Below are 21,832 nucleotides of genomic sequence, written 5' to 3' on the forward strand. Positions count from 1 at the left end.
AAGTTAATTGTGCCTAAATGTTTTTGTAAAAAAAAAAAAAACACAGCATTTTTAAGACACAAGAGTAATACACATTCCCATTTTTAATTACTACTGAAAACAGTAGTTCTGAAGCTAACTTCACCCTGCAGCACTTAAGTCACTAAACTGAATTACAGGCACTAAGAACCTTCAAGGGAAACAGACTTCAGATGCAAGAAGTGGACCGTATTTTAGGAAAACCAATTCAATTTAACAATATATCAGTAAAGGAAAGAGACTGTCTACAGTACCATTTCTTTCCTTTAACCCTCTTCTTTCAAGACAAGCGACTCAAAATCAGAAGTCCTGTAATTAGGAACCAGGATCCAATAAACCAACAATTTTTATTCTCCACTCAGAGATTTCCTGTGTGATTGCATGCAAGGAAATTAACATATGTCAGCCTCAGTTTCTTTATATGCAATCTGAATTATATGTTGGGGGAGGGAAGAAGAGGCAACATAGGGTTAAATAATTATGAATAATTTCTTTAATTAAAAAAAAAAAAAATATTTAAGCACTCAGTTTGCAGACCCAAAATACACAAAGTAAAAGAAGGCTACTGCTCAGCTGAACTGGAACTCCAACCCTCATGCCCACTTGCTCTGCAGTATTTGGAGAAAAGACAGGATTTGCAGCACTCCCGCCATGAACAAATCCAGGCTCTACTAAGCCCCAGGAAATAAAGTTGCAAAACAGAAGGTACCGCACACAGCCAGACACACCTATTTGTTTACACAGCACAGACTCCAATTTCAATCCTCTGAAGTACTCAACTACAGTAGTAGTGTAGCGTGTAAAAATGACACTTAAAATGAATAGCCAGTAAATAAAGCCAATTTACAGGATTCTAGCTTTCACCAGCTTCCTAGCTTAGTTAATAAAAATCAAATCTATATATTAGGCCCTCCAGAATAGAAACCACCTCTTCATTATGTTTCTACAGCACCTAGCAAAAGGAGGCCCTCAACTGGTAATTGAAAATACCAGAAAACCCCAATACAAATCATAAGTTCTGCTTTTAAATGCTGTATTGGGAACCTTCTGTCCAGCTGACAGCCTGCCATTGCAGGATTATTTTTTTTTAAACAATATGACATCCAAAAAATTATTGTTCAGGGCACTGTAATTTACACCTACAGATTAGCACTGCACTTAAGAAAAATCCTAACAAAACAACTTACTGCCTTTCAGTCACTACACTTGCCACAGTGAAAAGAGACTGCCACCCAGTGGACTAAAACCAAGTACACCAACTGCAAGCCATGACATTCAATACAGAACTGTTGAAAATTTTATTTTTAAGAAAGTGCGGTTATTTTTAGGATTTTTCCCATTAATATAATAATGTTTCAAATACATAAATTCACTCATCATTCTGTCCTACACCTGAAAAATCAACATTTGCATGAAGGCACTGTACATATAAAGCTTCTCAGAATTGTAAGAAAAAAAAAAATCTACTAAATCAAGCTTCCACCAGAGAAATAGTTAACTAGTGCAATCACTCCATTCAGAGGTGGGTTATGTTCTAAATGCAGCTTGTGCCATCCTTGGGAAGGTTTAAACAGAATTCACCTGTTATATGGCAATGCTGAATAGCATACACAGATAGTTTAACACCTCTCGAGCTTTGGAGTTCATTTGTATTTGTAAAATCCTTCTCCAGTCTTCTTACCCAGCTTCTTTTCTTCTACCAGTTTATTCAGAAGTGGGCTGGGTGCAAAAAGAGGATTGTCGGGCTCTAATGAATGCCATCCTGGTGGAAGAAATGAAGTGGATGAATTAGTAACAGTTTTCTTTATATGCAAAGATAACAGAGATCTGCATCTCCTCAGAAAAATGTTAAGAGGTCAGAAAACTGAAGGAGGTTTGGAACTTATTCTAGACTCTCTAAGACCCTTCAATACAGCTTTATAAAGCACTGACCAGTATTGATGATTATGACCAAATCTAGCAATTAGTCTTTAGGTGTAGTCTACTCTGAACACCTTATAATGTCCATGACTGATGATTTTTAATACTTTAAAAAAAATTAAGAAGAACTTTTAGAATATAGTTAAGTACAAGGAAATAAAACAGAGGCTGTGCTGGAAAGAAATTCAAGTAGAAAGAAATTCCAAGTTGAATTTCTACCTGCAAAAGACATAGTCAGTTAGAACAATATAACACTGCTCCACAGTACCAGCTAAAAGCAGAAGAGGTTTCATCGAAGATGCCATTCTGAAAGCGACATTCAGCCTTGGAGAATATTTAAGCTGCTCATTCAAAATAATACAACAACCATCAACAAGCCATCTCCAATTATGTCTTTTTTTGTTATTGTACTGACATTCATCCACTTATCAACTGAAGTGAAAGGGACATGGTATACTTGCACCTTTTAGGGTATTTGCTGGGTTTTCTATTAACTGAGAATGAAAACATGGCTGGCAGAAAAAGGATAGGGAGTCTCAATATTTGTTGCTTTTCATCAGAATTTCTTACCTCCAGTACATGTTTCTCCTCCCACTGATTCTTTATAAAGTTCCACTAATATTATTGTTATTTTCCACTGGAACTTGATGAAGTCAGCAAAACCACCGCTATTCTGTCCCCATGTACATAGGCTACAGGCATACAATACAAACGCTGTACTCATACAGCATTCTGAGCTGAATTCTCATTCCTTTCTCCTCAGCAGTTAAAAGGCTATGCCATAAACATTCAGTTCAAACTAATTTAAGAGTCAGATTTTCATCAGAACATTCACCTACAATTTAGCTAAAAAGGGGAAAAATAGAAGAAAATAAGTATGCAGTACCATCTATAATGTATTTACTGGTATCCAACCCAACATAGTCCAGCAGTTCAAATGGACCCATGGGATAGCCAGCCCCAAGCTTCATAGCAACATCAATATCTTCCTTTGATGCATCTCCTAGAGAAAAGATTGACAGTTTGATGAACAGAGAAGATTCCGCATCTACTTGGCACCACTTATAAATAATTAACAGGGTGTTATTTCACCCAGGTGAAGCTCTTCACAGAAATCTCTGCACGTTTCAGAACCGCAAAAACTGGAGTCAGCATACTCAGCTGGAGTATAAAGCTGAATCTCCCACAAAAAAAAAAAAAAAAAAAAAAAGCCCTGCAGACCTGCTTTCCATTTTTCTAGCTTCCTCTTGCATTTCAATATAGATCACTATGCTATTGATGGAGCCACAGCTACTGTGCTCAAATTGTCAGAAAGACTAGAGGAAGAATTGGTCACTATGAAGAATCAACAGCTTCTTTTAGAGGCAGCTGAATAGTTTAAGTAAGAAAAGATCTCAATTTCAGCTTCATGAGATCATCAGCAGCTTTTGAACAATGCACAGGACAGAGCTACCCTTACTCTACAACAGCCAGAAAACAAGTGATACCCAGATGATGGCCAATGCAGGCACGGGGAGAAAGCAGTAGCAGTTGAGTAACATGCTTAGTTACAGCAACTTTCACTGAAGGATATCCATCAGCATCAGAGATGGCAGATCAGAGTGACCTGAAGAGCCTGTGCAGGTGCAGTTAAATTTGTGAATTCCAAAATTATTTAAAAAAAAAAAAAAAAAAAATCAAAATTATCAGAAATTTGTTACTTCCACTTCAGTCTGTGCCTTTAAAAATAAAAATCCTGCATTGCCACATTGTCACAGTTAATGTTCACTTCATTCTTTTGCTGGGAATTCATGTTTTATACTGTCATGAGAGCAGATGCACCTTTACTGCTTATTTCTAATACATATTTTGATAAAGGCAGCGCACTTCTTTGCAGATCCTATAAAAAGGACGAAGTTAAACAAACCCGAGAGGTACTTGTTAAGTAACCTCCATGCTCAATGCCAGCAAGCATTCAGGGTGTCCAAAAGCTTGGCAGACATAGCCTATGCAATTTATAAACCTAAGATCAGAGAATCTTAGAAATAAATTTTCAAAGTCTCTTGTAAAGGCAACAACTTCCGTGAAAGTTCTGTATGAAGTAGTAATTTTTATATATCTCCTTTTACACTTTAAAGCTGACAATTTTTTTTTTAAACCACATTTTACTTCTGAGAAACTGGGAAAACTATCCTTACTTAACTCTAACATAAGTTCAGTTCCCCAAATTCAAACAAGTGTAAATCCTCAACTCATTTGAAGTTGATGCAGATGTACATACTTCTTTTATCAACAGATTTGTCCCACTTTGTCAAACTTGGGACTTGGCCACCTGACAGTATACAGTTGTGTTACAATACAATTAAAAATACTAAAAGGGCAAACAAGGGTTGTACCCCTAGTTCATACTAGTCTCTTCATGTAAAGCAGACTTCCATAGAAACTTGACTGACTGCTTTTTTGGTTTTCCACTAAGAATAGGGCAGTACAGACCACCATATATTAGTATTTATAATATGCCCCCTGTTTAAATCACTGTTAATATACTAAAGGTATTTTGCCTATGCAAAAGCGCACGTTTAACCCAAGGAGATTTTGTATAAATAAAGACTCAAGGACTGACCCAATAAAATGGTATTTCAGTGCCTGGAGTTGCCAAGAAAAAGATGGCCAAATTCCATATTAATGTGGATGACAATCTGGCTCAAGTGTCTACTCTTAGATTTAGTGCAAAGGATATGATAAAAATTTAACCTGATTCAATGGAAAATATGAATTAGGAGACAGCCACTAGGCTTTTCAAAACATTAACCAGCTTTTAAAATAGATTTCATTAGAGTTAAAAATTCATAAATGAACTTTAACAAGTTTGGAAATATCACACTGTTGAACAAAATACAAACAGAATAAAGATTAAATCAAAATAGTGTTTTGCTTAGGCAGAAAACAGTCAATTTCAACACACAATCTCAAGTGACTGTTTTCTTCCACATTGAATTAAAAGTTCTGTTGTCTCCCAAAATATGTATAATGATATATGTCACTTAACAAAGGCAACTCTTTTTACACACACTGGAACACCCATACACTTTATTTAAAGTTATGCCTTTTTATAAGAGAATAATGCCCCCTTGCATTGCACTCCTTTGCCTTTCAAGTCACTAAATTCGCTCTTTTCTCCCTTTGAGATGTAACTAGGTACATCTGTTGATGGATAAACAAGTAGTGTTGGTTTATATTTTTTTTCTGGAGATCAAACCATCCCTTCCATGTGCTATAAAAGAGATTTTTAATATTTAAAGCATATTTGGTGGAATCCAGATGATGGAGTGCTTTCATCTGTAGAAAAGCAGTGATTTCAAAAACAAAATGTTTCAAATGACATTCTTAGTAGCACGGAGCTATGAGCAGAGCACTTGAAATAAAAGCAATTATACTCCGTAATTTCCTCTTTATCCACTACATTATTGGCTTGTTTCCTTTTCAGAACAATTATCAATGCTTTGAAAAATTTTGTGGTTCTTTGAGGACTCATGATTATTTCTACTTACCGTCAGTATTAATGTAAGAGAGACCAGCAGTGAGATGGGAGTTCCTAAAGAACCTATTTCTAAAAAAGGACATAGAAGAGGAACAGGAGGTTTCACGGGGCAATAGTTGAGCCCAAATCACTTGTATGCCAGTACTGTAGTGTGACACTGAGTATTATACTACTTACCTCACCTGAAAATTTCACAAGTCCAATATAAGTGAACTCAGGAGAACTTTGCTAATGGTCCTATTATGAGATTTTCAACCACTTTCATGAACGTCTCTTGGGATGGAGAGAGGGAGGTTCCTGATTAGTTGGCAGAGGATATTTTTACAATGTCACTACACTCACCTTGTCATCTCCAAACCAGAAACATTTTCCACCACCAGAAATTTCCCACACAAGTAACTAGTACCTTCCGACTCTGCATACACTGACATTTCAAAGTGAAGACAAGGCCTTTCCAACTATACGTATTGGCTCATATTTGATGTTCACTATTCACTTCCAGCCTTTAAGGTCTGAAAGTTTTGAGGAAATCCCAAGGCTCTCCTGAAGGCATATAACATTTAGCAGTGTTATTTGTCAACTTTCCCTGAAGTCAATATCCCAACAAGTACCTCTCTCAAAAAGTCGAACAGCTTCCATCATATATGGCACCAAGAGACGGTTTACAATAAACCCTGGAGTATCCTGTGAAAAGAAAAAAAGGGATTCTAAATAAACATTCTTTACCAGTACTACACTCAAAACGCTACATGAAAAATTAAACAAGTGGATGAAGACACTTATTGAATCATCAACTTCTGGTACTCTCTAAACTGTATTTTTCATATGATTTATCTGCTCATTATTAAAACACAAAAGATGAATTTCACAAAAAAGGAATGGCACATAAACATTCATCATGACTGAGAACAATAAGACTACTACAAGTGCAGCTCAGTTAATCTTAAAACAATTTAATGTGGCCAGCCAGCAAATACCTTTTCCTTAGCAAAATTCTGCCGATATAATTTCCTGAAGGATACGAGAAGAGCAGTTCTTCTCTAACAGTTTTTTGGGGGTTTTTGTGTGTTCACTACTAGAAACACTCCTGGCTAAACAGTCTGCTTCTCCCCCAGTGCTCACTGGTATACCATGCTTTCAAAAGTTAGGATCACTTCAACAGCAAACACCAAGGCTATCAATGAAAAGATAAGATATGTGCTGTCAGAAGAAGATAACAGACTGATACAGAACTTCTTTTACACAAGCTTTAATCAAAATCAAAAATACAAAGAGAAAGAGCTTTGCAAATATAGTATTATTTCGTATACTACTACTGTTTCAGATGCTTATTGTTCATTCCATTTTATCGCAATATTTAATCCAGGGAATTCCAAGCAACTTTTCTTCTACAAACAGGAATTTAAGGGGGGGGGGGGGGGGAAGGTTCGTACATGAAGACTGCATTACCCTCTACCCAAGCTAACTTACAACAACAATTCATCATATATTCTGCACATTACATACTGCAAAACCACGACAGAAACAGGAAAAAAAGTCAACTAAGGCCACAAAGCAATTTAGCAGTACAACCAGAATTAAGAGTCCAGCATCCAGACGCTGAATTACCGGTGACTACCAGATTGCAGGCCCTTCTTTTTATGATCAAATGTCTCCTGGGGGCTGTGAAACTCAAGGCAATAGCTTGCATAAAGCTACCCAGACCGCAAGTTAATGGATTTGGAAAAAGTGTGCTCAGGAAGTAGGGTGTTCCTCTAGAGAAAAAAAAACAAAGTTGCGAAGCAATGAAGTTTAATATGGACCTAGTTACTGCAGTCTTAAGAAAAACTTGCAATGAGCACAGACCATGGAGGATTCATCCAACTGCCTCACAATACAAGAGGTAGCAGTCTTGTCCCTAGCATGGCTAAAGATGAGCTCCTGCTTAAGCTCTACAGTCCAGGCTTCTCCAGGACTGGAAAAGAAAAACCCAAAACTGTAAACCCTGATACTTAATGAGTTTTGCTGCTCTAGACAAGATGTCTAGAGTCACTCTACTTTGAGGAATTTGTGGTAAATGTGGGTGTTTTCTTTGTCAAAATGCTTTTAATAGGGAAGAGAAACTGGACAAAAAGCAGCCTGGAAATTCCTGAAGTCCTCTTACATCTACTAAAACCTACCACCTTAAAATTAACAGTTTTCAAGCAGAGACCTTCTGAACACTATCAATCAAAATGTACTCACCTTACAACTGACAGGACTCTTTCCTACTGCTTTACTGAAATCCACAAGCGATTCAAAAGTCTTTTGGCTGGTCATTGGAGTCTTGATGACCTGGGCAGAGGGAAGGTAGGGAGAGCGTAAGCACATTTATGAGCAGAATCTCTCTCATTTACCAGTACAGCAATGATTAAACTGTAATCCAGAACACTATTCCAGAAATTCACAAAACATTTGTTTTGCAAAAAATAATTTTGGTGGATATATATGTAACAGACACAAAAATCTATTTTAAAGATAGATACAGCATTTTGCACATTTTGAAAGTATGTGTTTCTTTAAGACACTTTCCCACTCAGCCAGTATGTATGGTAAAAGGGACCATCCTTTGAAATCGTATTTAGAGATTATAGGATAACAAAACAACTTTAAAAGCTACACAGTCTCTGTTGCCTTGGGAAACAGGATGACTTCACTTTAGAGAACTATATTAACAGACATATTTCCTGATATAAAGGGTTGTAACATCTACCCTGTGCTCAATGTAAACTGACATTCAATTCTAAACAAAATTTAAAATCTCTTTCAAATTTGTGACAGCCTCTTAGCTTTTGAGTAGTATGTTTCCATGTTGATTTTCTTCACAACTGAGTCTTTTGTCACATGTAGTATTTTCTATACTTCACTGGAGTTGGGATGCATTAAGCCATTTATTACAGACCTAACACCACCCCGCCCCCCCGCCAAAAAAGAAGAAAAAAAGAGACTTGCAGAAGCTGAATGGGTTATGATATTTGTGTTGAAACTGCCATGTGCAGTAACTGAAAACTGCTATACATAAGCAGTTAAGGCTGACCACCTTGTTCATACAATTAAGTCACACAGAGATTTCCCCCCATCCTAATGACTGACATAAGGCCAACACAAAAAAACAGTTACGACTGAGGAAAAGGCTTGTTTCTCAGCAGAAAAAAAATAGTGTTCTTTGATAGTAGATAAAAATATCTGAGATGCTTAGGTAAGACTGCAACAGTTTCAAGAATGAGTTTTTAATATACACTCCAGAATTTTGAAACATTAGCACTAGCCTTTTGGATTATTAGAGAAAGAAATCCCCTCAAAGCTATGTGCTTCTGAGCATGAGATCAACAATCTATGAAAAGAGCAGATAAGACTCAAAGGCACTGCAGATTTGTGACCCATGAAGGACAGCTTCCATGACAGATGACCAGCAATTTCAGTAATATCTTTCATAGTTTTGGCAAGTCTTTTGATTTTCCCGCAATTATTTCAAACTGAAACATCTGTTTTACATAGAAAATGTTGTTCTACACTGTTTGTCAATGCCAATCCTGATTTACAGCAGTAGTTCTGAAACAAAAGCAAGGCTTTACAAAGTGTATTTTTTTACTAATATCGGCGCCTTTCAAGATCAAGTCACTGAAAGCATGGCTTCTGTGTTTCGAAGTTCTTCAAATACTACTCATCAACTGGAGTGACTCTGGGGTAGGACATTCATAAGTCAGGTGAAAAAGCCCCACAAATTATAAAGATTGGCCACAGCAGTCAGACAGGGATGGCTCTGTTTTGTTTTTTTACAAACAATGCCAGATATCTTCTGCATTTTTCAAATCTCACAGAGGCTTAGTTTAGGTTTCTAGACTATGATTTGTTTTAGGCTTGAGACAAGGCATAGAACATTTCATCCATAGAGATAAATTACTGCCAACAAGTAGTTCTTAGCACAGAAAACAATAAAGCCAATGTGAGCCTAAGGAATTATGCTAAAGATTTCTGTTACCTCTGACGCCACCTACAAAATTCCTCCCTTTCCTTCTTACAACATTCCCCAGAGCATTTAGTCACAACATACAGGATGCAATATTAAACTAAAAACAAAAAATCCACACGGCTACAGAAGTTAGTGAGAGAGAATCTGCAACTGTTCGAGCCCTCACCAGACAACCATACTCTGAATCAAATTTGTTAATTTCAGCCAAAAGGTTCAAACATTTCAAAAGGGGGAGGAAGAGAATGATACATTCAAATACACAGAGCAAGTAACTGTATCATATGTATTTTAATGAGAAACAAGCAAAAAATATAATAAAGTGAATCTCAGGAGTTCAAAGGGCAGGCACAACATATTTGAAGTGCTTGTCACCAAAGCAATACTAGAACTAATCCCTTATGAGACAGAGGAAAAAGATTTACAGCATTTAAGGGCACAAAGTACATGAAACATTCTGGGGCAGAGTGGCCAAAATGCAAAGTTTATTTTCACTTACTCAAGAGTTTATAAGTTCTAGCTGATCAAGGTCAGCCATATCGGGGGAAGGTGAGAAAAAGGAGAAAAGAGACCTGTCATTTTTTCTGCAATGTGACCTTTACTTTGGAGGCACAGATAAAGCCTTGTATCAGATTATTTCTTATTCTGCTCTGCATTGCAGTATTATTAAAAATTGCATGATGTAGCCCAAGAGACTGTGTTTAGAAAAGACGTCTTAAGAGTTATGTAGAAACTTGTTTTTACACTTCCTTAAACACTGGGAAATACTGTAATACTTCCAGACAAATCATCTGGAACATTGAAACAAACATGACTGACTTTGTTTCAAAAGTCACAAGGCAGTAAGATTTCATCTCTCATCATTTTCTATCAATTTCTGCACTGGTAACAACCAAACTCCTCTGTCAGTCTCATCAGACGATTTTAAGCTGTCAGTAGTTCTTACTAATCAGCTTGCCTGCATGCCTGAAATGATCACTATAAACAGCACCTCTGTTGGCAGTTCAGTGGAGAAATTCGGCGCCTCGAGACTGAAGGAGTTACCTCTGTCTCTTCAACCTGCCCCTCAACAGAGACTGCACCATCCTCTTACCACTAGCAGTAGCTTATTCCGTATCAGAAGAGCTGCAAACTGAGATCTACTCTTTCATCTAACTGAATTCCCAGTGATGACAATTGCATTGCTGTGCTGCAGTGGTTATTATGGTGATAAGACACTTACTTCCACGAGCTTCATCATTGGCACAGGATTGAAGAAATGGAGACCACCGAATCGGTCCTGCCTGGTGGTTGAGTTAGCCAACTGCGTGATTTGCAAGGATGAGGTGTTGCTCGCAAATATCGTATGCCTGGAAAAAAGAAACATACGGATTGCATAAAGGACAGCTATTTTTCTGACAGTAGGAGACTGGTGCACTAAACATAAATAGATATCCATTGGCTAACCATCCACAGAATTCTCAGAAACATCCCTGCAGATTATCATGGTCTTTTTGCTGAGGTACAAGTACAGCAATGATGACATAACCACTGGAAGGGCTGTGTGAGTTTCTGACTCACGAGTAAGTATGTTGAATACTTATATTAGGTGACAAAAAAAAAGACTCTGTTAAGTAGAAAAATTTTGTTAACTCCCCAAATCTATTCCAGGTAATTCCTTCAGCAATCCTAGAAACCTAATGGTATTTTTTTATTGTTAATCATTTACACATCTATGGAAATCCAATTGTTTGCCATGTCAAAAATGCACTTTGGAGCCTTAAGAAAAATTTGGATTTTTTTTTTATTTTTTATAGTGATCAATGGTAGACGTGATGAGCAAACCTACCACCAAAGCAAAGAGCTGATGGAAAAAAACTGAGAAAAGATAAAAACTGCCATGCACAGGACACTGCAAAGGATACACAAAATCACAAGAATTTTAAGACAAAGATGAAGTCCTTTTCCAGACATAAACCAGATTTATAAATTGCAATTTATAATGGTTTTGGTTATTTTTTTCCCCAGAAATACCTCAGAACCTCAACAACACTGCTATACTGCCATCGCACCGAAAACTTACAGAAATGGCTTTTTCTTCAAACCACAAAAATCTGAAACTAAATTAGAGATGAAGCCCTACCTTCCATTCTGGGCTGTATCCTACTGACCTTTCAAAAAGTCATCCTACCGGACTCATCAAATGTTAATCTATATTGGTATTTTGCTTACATTTCACTAAGATGTAATTGAGCTTCACAACAGAGCTTTCAGAAAAGTTAAGTCCAAGTTGTGGGGACATCTTATAGTGGCATTAAAAGAAAACATTTGGGGATAAAAAAGACCCACACTGATTTTCATTTTTTATTATGTTTTCTCAGTTTTTGAGAATTTGTTATGGAGAAGGAAATAAAAAATTCTGAAAATTCCTGTTTACACGTCTTACAAATATTCTTTTGCTACTTCCCCACCATAAAGTGGGCCTTATATTGTTCTGAGGTGGGGTACTAAAAAGAGTATTCTACATTTCATAGTTTTGACCTTGCAAGGTCAATGCATCCAAAAAGATACTTATCATCACTGAAAATCTGCCACTGTATACAAAGAATTCAAATATTCATATAAAAATTAAGCACATTGATTTGTGAGATGTAATCATTGCGAGGTTTATATCTGGGTTCACTTAAAAGTATGAGATTGTACCTCAGCATCACTTCTGTGGGTGCATACTGTAGCCTCACACAACATAGAGCCTTGAGAAAAAAAGCATTAAATTTGTATTTTGTACAAGGCCATTTTATTTACACTTTCTGCTCTGACCAACCAATGGATTTAAATTGGGTTTAAAATAGAATTTTCATGCCTCTGTGACTTAGAATTACATAATGCATGCTTCACATGACAGCAGAGTTGGAAGGCTTTTGAAAGCAACAGTACTAGTGAAGCCCTAGTGATGCTTTTCCAGGCACCAGTGTGCTTTCTCTTGGTGCCATCTAGTGGGTCATGGGAAGACATTAAAAACAGAGTCCAACACAAGGGAATCATACCATTTCAATAACACTGACTCTTACAGTCCAGCTCTGTTACACAGTGAACACCAAACAACACTTCTTTTGTAACAGTTTTATAACACACTGATTCTAACACACTTAACAGTTACTAACCACTGGCCAGCTCCTAGCTGAGTTTCCACATCTGAGGATAAATCCTAGACCAAGAGATGTTGACAGGCATTCCCACCACCCAGAAATAAACAGAAAGCAAGCAGGCAAGAGCTCTTAAAGAGGATACCCAGAAATTCTTCTGTCACGTTCATTATGATCCTGTTTGGAAAAGCGCTGCAGTGTTTAAAGGCCTAAAACCCACAAGGAATGTGGGGATATTCTACAAAAACCCTAATCTGACCTTTTCAAAATGGAAATGTGAGACTGATTCAATTCAAGAAAAGGAAAACAGAACTGAAGAGTGGGTAGCAATACTTTATCGCCTGCTCTAAAGATTGTGACCATGTAACACAGTAAAACAATTACCGTATTAGGAGGATGAGTATAAAACAGAGAGGAATGTAACATACACAAGCAATTTTGCAAAGCTCTAAGAGCATAAACCAGTACGCTCAGACTGATGGCATCCAAGAAACAGCACTGACCATTTTGCCTGCACAGTTACCCAGATGAGGAATACCCTGAGTTCCCAATGCTCTCTAGGGTTGCCAAACTCTCCCGGCTCATTACATTTTCTCTGAAAACTTAAAGGAAATTCACTCTCCACCTCCGAATAAAACTTCTCTCAATAAAGAATAGCTTGTCCATCCCCCTCCACTTATAGATTCACTTTCAGAGGAATTATAGTTCTTTTACAGAGAAAAAGGAAGAAGTAGTAAGTTAATCACATTTTGTTTTTTTAATGCAATGCTTTGGTTTTGTGCTGTCCCCAGACTTATCTTCACTGGAGAAGTCATCATAGTGCAAATATGGGAGACAAACATGTAGCTGTTGCAGCTGAGGAAACGCGAGACATGGGATACAGTACAAAAGAAAAACGCATGGTTTCACACAGCTCATGTTCCAAAGGCACAGTTCATCATCTTGTTTGAGCAACTGTAATACACAGCCACTTACATTTCGATCAGCTACCCCTGCGCTAAGTCCTGAAATTTGAATTAAGACAAGTTCCCCCTCCTCAGAAGGCTGGTCTTTCATGATCTCTGCTTGTAACATACACTTCACAGTGCCATCGACGCCCAGGGCCCCACAGAAGCAAAGCTTCTCCCAAGACTCAAAGCTATCTTTAAACAAAGCTTGTCTTTGTTACCAATCACCCACAAGTCCACCACCCCCATTAAGCTGATGCAACAGTTAGTCCATATAATGGTTTTAGAGATTTTGAAACGTTCAATCTTAGCGAAGGCTGTAGGACGCCTGCGCTGACAGGGAGAGCTTTCCATTCCTCTGCAGTGCTATGCAGGATGAATAAAGCCTACTGCTTCCTTCTAATGCACAGAAAAACACTCATGAGACATTTCTGCCTTACCCCACGCCACTCACACAATCTGCAACTCTATACTCTTCACATAATTACAAATTACCCTTTGTATCTAATAGCTAATATTTTAAACCCTTGGCTACAAGTTTCACAATTTTACTAGCTTTTCTTTCTTCTCATCTAGACTTTCTACACTGCAAGCCATATTATTCACCATTCACTTCCCTTTCTTTATCCTACAGGTAAGATATCTGTACGTTTATCATCATTTCCAATTCTCCTCTTAAAAAGGAAGGCTTCTTGTCCAAGGTCATTTTTCCCAACCCTGCAAAACCACGCCTTTTGCCACAGGAAGAAGCATATCTGAACACCTCCCAGTATTTTTTAACACTCTGTAATGCAAAATTTTACGTTTCAAGGCAGCTATGCCTATAAACAGCTCACTCTTACGAAAAATAGCCTCAGCTGTTCCAAATATACATATTATTATATGAGGTTCCAAGTCCCTGTGCCCACCTTTCCTTGCTGACTGGTTCTAGACAGTTTGCCATTTATTAGACTCCAATTTGCTCATTAGCTTTCTCTGCTGAATATGGACAAAGACACAGGCAATCAATGGTCTGTTTTCACAAAATAAGCACAATCTAATCATGACAAGGTACCTGGTAATTGCCGAAAGCAGCTACTTAGTTTTGTCTGTCCGACTAAGGGTAACAGCAAGTTAATCTGTGCTCCGTGCACGGCTGTTTGTGATCATTTATTGGTTTTGGAAGTACCAGGTAATTTTGATTACCGACCATATGAGACAGCCTGAAAATCTCCCCAGGCTGAAGTCACCTAATGGTAACATCTTTTCTCCCTTGACATTACATTCAAGCCACAGCTTGCCTAGTTCTTTGGTTAGACAGTCTAGAATACCTCTTAGCCAATACCCCTGGATTTAGCTGTACTAGTTAAAACCTCAACCTGCATGCAGTCAAGGTCTTGTGATCCCGAGTCATCCATTACAAAGATCAAGCTTCTGAGACTGCGTGCTCGGCTTAACAGCATTTTTTGTTTTAGATACAATTCAACAGTAACTTCCAACAGTTATCAAATATAGTTCAAAGAAAGTCCCAGGGACTGTAAGTAACTAAGTGAGTGCATGTTAAGAAATTATCTACACTTTTACCTCACACACAATAACCAGCAATGAGCTATTTCCAAACTCTTGTAATACAAAGTAAACTTATTTCACTTAAGTCATTGTTGAGCTGACTGTGACTTACGGCTAAGAGGCTGAGACTTCTTAAAACTTGTTCATGCCAGGCACACTGACAACAAATATTTTACCATCCCAATTCCCTATTTAAATATCGGAACATGTATGTTAACCATACCCCACGTGTACCAGGACAAGCTTATTCTACTGTTGTGCATTTGCATTTAGATTTGAACTTGCTGAGTAGATGGACAAACTTTATGACTAAACATACCCAGAAGCACATCAAACAAAGCAATGCAACAAGTAAATAAACCTGCTGAATACACCTGAAAGTGTTTGTAACATATGCACCTGGCATAACAACTATTCCATACCACATGACAGTCTGGAGTTAGGCTAAGGGAGAAAAACTCCTGTTTTTAAGAAAAGCAGCTAAGAAAATGCAGAGCTAACGGTGTAAGAATAAAAACAGAAGATACAAAGGTCTAAGTTTCAAAATGTAACAGGAAAAATACACATACTCTGGAGCAAACTTATCCAGCCTCTTGAAGAGTTCATTTTTAATTTCCTGGTTCTCCACAATGGCTTCTATCACCAGATCCGTGCTGTGGACCACTGCTACTGCATCTGTGCTTGTTGTGAGGTTCTTTAAGGTCTTCTCAATGAACTCAGCACCAGCCTGAAACATTTCCAAGAAGTTGCAATGTCTATTTATAATGATTTAATTTATTTTCACATGAAAATCCTCTTATGTGCTCTGAAGTGTTTCTGAGCCCTCAAAAATTCAGGCAGTCTGCCACATTTCCAAATCAGTGAGAAAGTTCTAACTATGTACAGATACGATGCTTTCACTGACAAAATTTTCCTAGCCAATCAAATCTGCTTTGAAGCAAATAGGAAACCTTTGAATTCATTCTTTTAGGAAGACTATTTGCTGCAGTCCAACCTTCAGCATAAGAGTCTAAGTGAACAACTGGTTGATCAATCAGTAGTTTCTGAGACAACCTGGACTTGCCCTCCATAAAGAGGAACTTTTCCAGTTTCAAACCTTTGCATTGTTTTCATCCAGTGATTATCTGGTCTCACTCCTATGAACAGGTATGTGCTACTTCACGAATACTTCAGGAAATGAAATGGCCTACACTCACTATAGTTTAAACCTGCCAATCACTGACATAGTTTGTGAGGACAGAAATCAAACAGAACTGCAAGACTTTGAACCAAGGGTAAATGGAGACATAGTACAAGTAAAAACACCTACGCACTAGAATATAATGTCATATGTAAAGTACAAGCATGATATGGACAATTTTCTTTTGGATTAAAAGACCCCCCATAATTATGTATGTATGCTCTGGTTATCCTGGTATTACTATATTTTTCCTTCTGTACTCCCTCATGCAAACAAGCCCTTTTTTATTTCCTTTGTCTGCTGCATCATTCATGCTGGTAATCATCAATACCAGTATATATTATATAAGTTAATATGTCTCAAAAGAAGAATTGAATCTGCTGTGGAATTTAGAGAAACAAGCATAGCAACAAATAACCCTTAGGACATATAAATTTAGATGCATCAACTGCTCCAGAGTGACTTGCTGTATGTAAGCCTTACTCAGTAATGTAAATGCAAAGTATCTTATGCATCTAATTCATGTTACTCCAGGGTAGTTAAACTTTTCCCTTGCAGTAATCCTGTGCCCAAGGCCGGGGAGGGGGTGGGGGGGTGTTGGAGCAGACAGAGAGACTCCTTACAAAGGCATTAAGACAATTTTGTTACTATTTGCTTTTGGACAAAATCGGTGCATTCCCAGGTAAGCACTCAAAGATAGCTTGCTACTAAGTTAGGATGAATAATTTGGCACCATTTCACATTTAGCATCTGTTTTAAAAGGTCACCAAGTTGTTTTAAATCTTTATCTCAAGGCTGAAGTCTACAAAGGAAAGAAAATAAGGTAAGACATCTTTCAACCTCCCTGAATCAAAAAAAGAAAATCCAAGTTCTTCAGCACACTGGAGAAAGTTTTAAGCCAGTATATTAACATGCTCTATAATGTATAACTGTAAACAATATCAGAACTTCAGTATGGCAGTTTTTATTCTCCTAAGTTCTCCTAGAGGAATAAAGAAGATGTCAACCTCAGGCTTATCTGCAAACTTCTTCTTTGTCACTCTCTTCAAACTCTCTTCAATTCCTTTTGTAGATTTTTTAAGGATTTCGTCTGACTGGTCTACTAACACCACAGTGTGACCACTGGCTGCTGCAACCTGAAAGTTAAAAAAAAAAAAAAAAAAGATTCAACAGCAGTATCATAAAACAGCCAAGTATATAGATCTGTGTTGGGGCAGACAATACACTAAGCAATGAATTAGGCAAAAGAGAGCTAAAGCACATTGAATCAAGACTTACGCACTTTACTAGAAAAATCATAAAAACCTGCACACAGTTGGGGCAGAGGAGAAGGGATAAAGGTCTCAAACAACTTGAAGGAAAAGCAAAAAGAAACCCATTTTCTCCCCCGAGCTGTCTGCAGAATGCTACCTGCACCTGGAGGCAGCTGAGTGCTGCAGCTATGGCTAGAGAACAAACAGCTGTCTTGAAAAGAGCAAGTGGCTTAGCTGTGATCCTTGGATATTGTAAGGAAAAAGGGCTGCGGAGACCAAAACTGGAATGCTGGCAGGGTGAGTGGGTAGCATAAGGGATGGCTAACCCTGTGTTCCCAGGACAGAGTGTAACACAACTCTGCTGTTAGGCCATGAGCATGTCCCTGCAACAATAGGAAGGCGATAATGCAGCAGTGAAATGTTTGCCACTACAGGACTCTGCACAGACCTGAACGGCCTGCAGACTCTCCTTACTACGTACTTGGTACAAACACTGGCTCAGCTACAGACAGCACTATTGGGTTGTCTTTTTGGTTGGTATTCAACTAATTTCAAACGTATGTCACTTTCTCACACTGCAACAGCCTATTAAAAATCAGCTGTTCATTATCTGTTACTTCACTATTCGTTAATTTATGTTGCTCCTGTTAGTTAGCAACAGCCTATCTTCATTTTCAGAATTCTTGAACTAACAGAGTTGTAGTATAATAACTGTGAAAAAGAGATGTTAAAACATGGTTCCACTGACTGTTTTAAAGTCACACAACTTAGGAGCTTTCCTTCTGCAAACTTTTACATCTAACCTTGCACCTGGAGACTTAAGATTCTCCTGTGCCCACACCACCTACTCCAATAAAGCTAGCTGAAATGAAAAACAGAGAGAGAGATCTCCTGAAGAAAAGCATGGTGCTATTCTCATCCAAGTTGCCTCACTAATCCAGAAAATAAAGAAATGCCAGACTGCCTCTGGACAGCAGCAGTATAGCTTTAACCAAGTGTCAGTCTGCAGCTGGACATTTCTTTATCCATCTTTCTTTTTTCTATTTTTTTAAATTTTCACTATGGCCGTTTCATAAAAACAACTGAATCATAAAAAAACATTGAAACCAAGCTTGGATTTGCACTCTTAACACTTCATCTGTTGCTGATCACTTGCAATGGTAAAGCAATGGTGAAGCAAGACCCTCCACTCTTCAGAAGAAAAATCAATACCGAGCACATTTGTAAGAGATGCTTCACTGATTATCCATTTACGATTACACCACCACTGACCAGTTGGGAAAAAGCTCCTAGAAAAATTAAGGTCTCCCTTTTCCCACCTCATTCTTACCATATTTACACGGACAGGAAAGAAGAAAACAGGCAAAAGGTCATACCATCTCCTTGCAATTCAAACACATGCTCGCACAGCCTCTACTATCCAATGATCTTAAGAATACTCAATGAGAACACAAAAGTGCCAAGGAGTCAGTTAATGCTTTTCTCATACAGAAGTGCTTTTCACATGGCAGAATCAGAAATTACAAACTCCTGGCTTTCAGCCATACGTTTTACCAGAGGTTAGGTTCTCCTGACAGTGTGAGGAAGCAAGGAAAGAGGAGAGACAATTTCTTAAGAATTCTAAAAGGGAGGAAAAGCTTTATCAATAGGGTACAGAGAAGACCCCACTCAGTGTTATAATCATCTCTGCTTTGAGATAATTTTGGATTGAGAAATCGGAGGCAGATTGTCAACAAAACAATCCTTGGTCCTTAAAGGTGGTAGAAGACCACAACCCCTGTTACTGCCAAATACCAGGTATGTTTCTCTTGACAAGCCGCTCTCTGAAAACATGCAGTCTAACAGAATATGCAGATCAGTTCACTTTCCCTGCAGAATTACAACCTTTGCATAGTGTGCATCTTCCTCAAACATGAGAACAACTTTCTTCAGAGTTGTTCTTTGATGGCTCCTTCAGTGGAAACCTCAAGCTTTAGTATCAAGGTAGAAAGGAGTGGTTTTACCGGAAAAGTTAATAAACAACTAGGTAATTCCTTAGCAAAAAAACCAGCCCCTGTATTCCTCCTGCCAGAGATTTACCAGGAACGTGAGAAATCTTCAGTTCTGGGAAGGAAACCCATTAATTAATTAAAGTGGAGAATTGCTATTTATGAATTCCAACCTCACTGTCAGTTTCCGCTTGGGTACACCTGCGTACTCCAGTTATTCTTTGTGAAGTTTGTGAACTACCCTGGTATCTTGGGCAACAGGCTCTTTCTGTGAATTAAGTAAATATCTAAATCTTACATCACTGACAGGTCCGTTCAGTCTTCTGTCCCAAAGCTATCCAAGCTAAAGATGAACTTGAAAGCCACAGGCCTGAGATTAAACAGTGGGAAAATAAGTCCTATGTAAAGATTAACCACTTCATAATTCTGCAGGTGACCGACAGCTAAATGGTCATTTTAGCTGCTGTATTCTACTTTAACAACTTGTAAAACGTTGCTTGATCTGCTCCCTTGGCAAGTTAGAAGCAGCTTCTTTCTTGGACCAACATTTTCCAAGTATTATGACACATTGTCTCGTTTATAAACAGTCCACACTGGTCTGCGGTCTCAAGGACCACGTTAAACAATTTAAAACATTGACCTTGGTTCTTCTCGCCTACCCGCCTGACCCGAAGATGCGCGGATCAGCAAGAGAACAAAAAGTTTTAAAGTTGAGCAGCCGGCCAGCGGTGGCGCAGCAATACTTTCCACTCCTCCGCAGCAATAAAACCAAAATTCGCAGAAGCCTGCCAGCACGGCAGAACGGGTGCGTCCCTCCACGCCTCCAGCGGCCCTCCTCCTCGGGGTGCGATGAACACCCGCGGCGCGGGCTAGCTCCCCGGCGTGCCTCCCACGGGGCGGCCCGACGGGGCGAGACGCAGGCCACGCTCCAGCAGGAACGCCTGCCCGGCTGGCCTGCGGACCGGAGCCGTCGGGCACCGCTGGGTGTACGGCCCTCCGGTGCGAGAGCCGCCGCTCCGCTGCTTCTCACCCAAACGCAGGCTGAAAAAAGGCCTCGCGTGAGGGAATCTGAACGCAAACTGTAATATGTCCAGACAAGTTCTGTTTTTTGAACGCCGCTCCCGCCTTGAGCGGCGGCTCGACTCGCTCAAGTGGGCCAGGCCGGGCCACCAGCTGGCACCGACACGTGACGCTCCTCGGCGGAGCGGCGGCGGGGACCGGCCGCTTCGCCGCCGCCTCCGCCGCTCTCCCCGCGGGCAGGTTCCAGCGCGACACCGGAGCTGGGCTCAGCTGGAAGTGAGAAACCCCAGCGGGACGCAAGAAGCGAAGGGGGCGCGAGGAGCAGCAGCAGCGCGGGGCGGCTGCAGCTGGGGTTCCCCCTGCCGCCTCAGCCCGGGAAGGGGGGCCCCAGCCGGCGGCGGCGGAGCACGAACCGCCGCCCGGGCCAGCGCAGCCTCTGAGGGAGCAGAGCGCCAGCGCGACCCCCGCCTCATCCGACCAGCCCGCCGCCGGGCGAGACCCAGCCCCGAACGGGCCCGGGGCCCTCCCGCTGCACCCGCCGAGTAACGGCCGCCCAACGGCCGCCATGGCGCCGCCGCCGCCGCCTCCCCTCACCCCCGACCCGCTGCCGGCCCGGGCGGGGCGGCGCTCACCTGGGCGATGCCGGCGCCCATGAGGCCGCCGCCGATGACCGTCACATGCTTGACGATCAGCTTCTTGGCGGCCGCCGTGGCGGCGGCGGAGGAGGCGGCGCGCACGAAGTGGCGGGTGGCGAAGGCCATGGCGGGGAGCGCGGAGCCAGGGGAGGCGGCGGCGTCGGCGGCCGGGCGAGGCGAGACGAGCGCCGCGCTCCGCCCCGCCCCGGGGAGGTGCGGGGGGGGGCGGTGGCGGCCGCCCCCGGGCCCGGGCAGAGGCGCTTTGACTCCTTCCTTCACCTTCGTCACTTTTGATTCCTTAAGGGGAGTCGGGTAGGAGGAGCGAGGTCAGCGGCACAGAAATCCTGCCGCACGGGGTTAACGTTCCCTGCTCGCCCCCGGCTGGCGCTCGGCCAACGGCAGGCGCGGTGCAGAGGCTGCTCTCATGGCCTGCCCTTTGCAGCGGAGGTCACCGCGTTTCCTTCCAGAGATTCACGCTTTCCGTTGTAGCAGCTCATTTGCTCAACGTTAGAAGCGCTCCGTCGTAAGAGTGTTTCCAAACTAAAAGGGGATTTCATCTGCAGGCTAGCACAAACTATACAGTAAACAACAACAAAAAAATCAAATCCTTCCTTTATAAATACTAACGGCTGAATCACACCAGATGCAGACCACTAAAATTTTCAATCTAATTCCTTCATTGCCAGAACA

At 40.3% G+C, this 21,832-nt stretch overlaps 1 protein-coding gene across 1 annotated transcript; it reads right to left on the reverse strand.

The window, feature by feature from the left end:
- Positions 1-1,299: 1,299 nt before the first annotated feature.
- HADH (hydroxyacyl-CoA dehydrogenase) lies at positions 1,300-21,308 on the reverse strand. The gene is made up of 8 exons (XM_052774883.1): positions 21,140-21,308; positions 17,254-17,382; positions 15,636-15,793; positions 10,669-10,795; positions 7,682-7,771; positions 6,070-6,142; positions 2,825-2,941; positions 1,300-1,780 (listed from the first exon to the last, which is right to left on the reverse strand). Exons 1-8 carry the CDS (start codon positions 21,266-21,268, stop codon positions 1,662-1,664), a joined length of 942 nt encoding a protein of 313 aa, XP_052630843.1. The 5' UTR covers positions 21,269-21,308; the 3' UTR covers positions 1,300-1,661.
- Between the last annotated feature and the right edge of the window lie 524 nt (positions 21,309-21,832).

The sequence above is a fragment of the Harpia harpyja genome, chromosome 2, assembly GCF_026419915.1.
Source record: "Harpia harpyja isolate bHarHar1 chromosome 2, bHarHar1 primary haplotype, whole genome shotgun sequence".
Lineage (NCBI taxonomy): Eukaryota > Metazoa > Chordata > Aves > Accipitriformes > Accipitridae > Harpia > Harpia harpyja.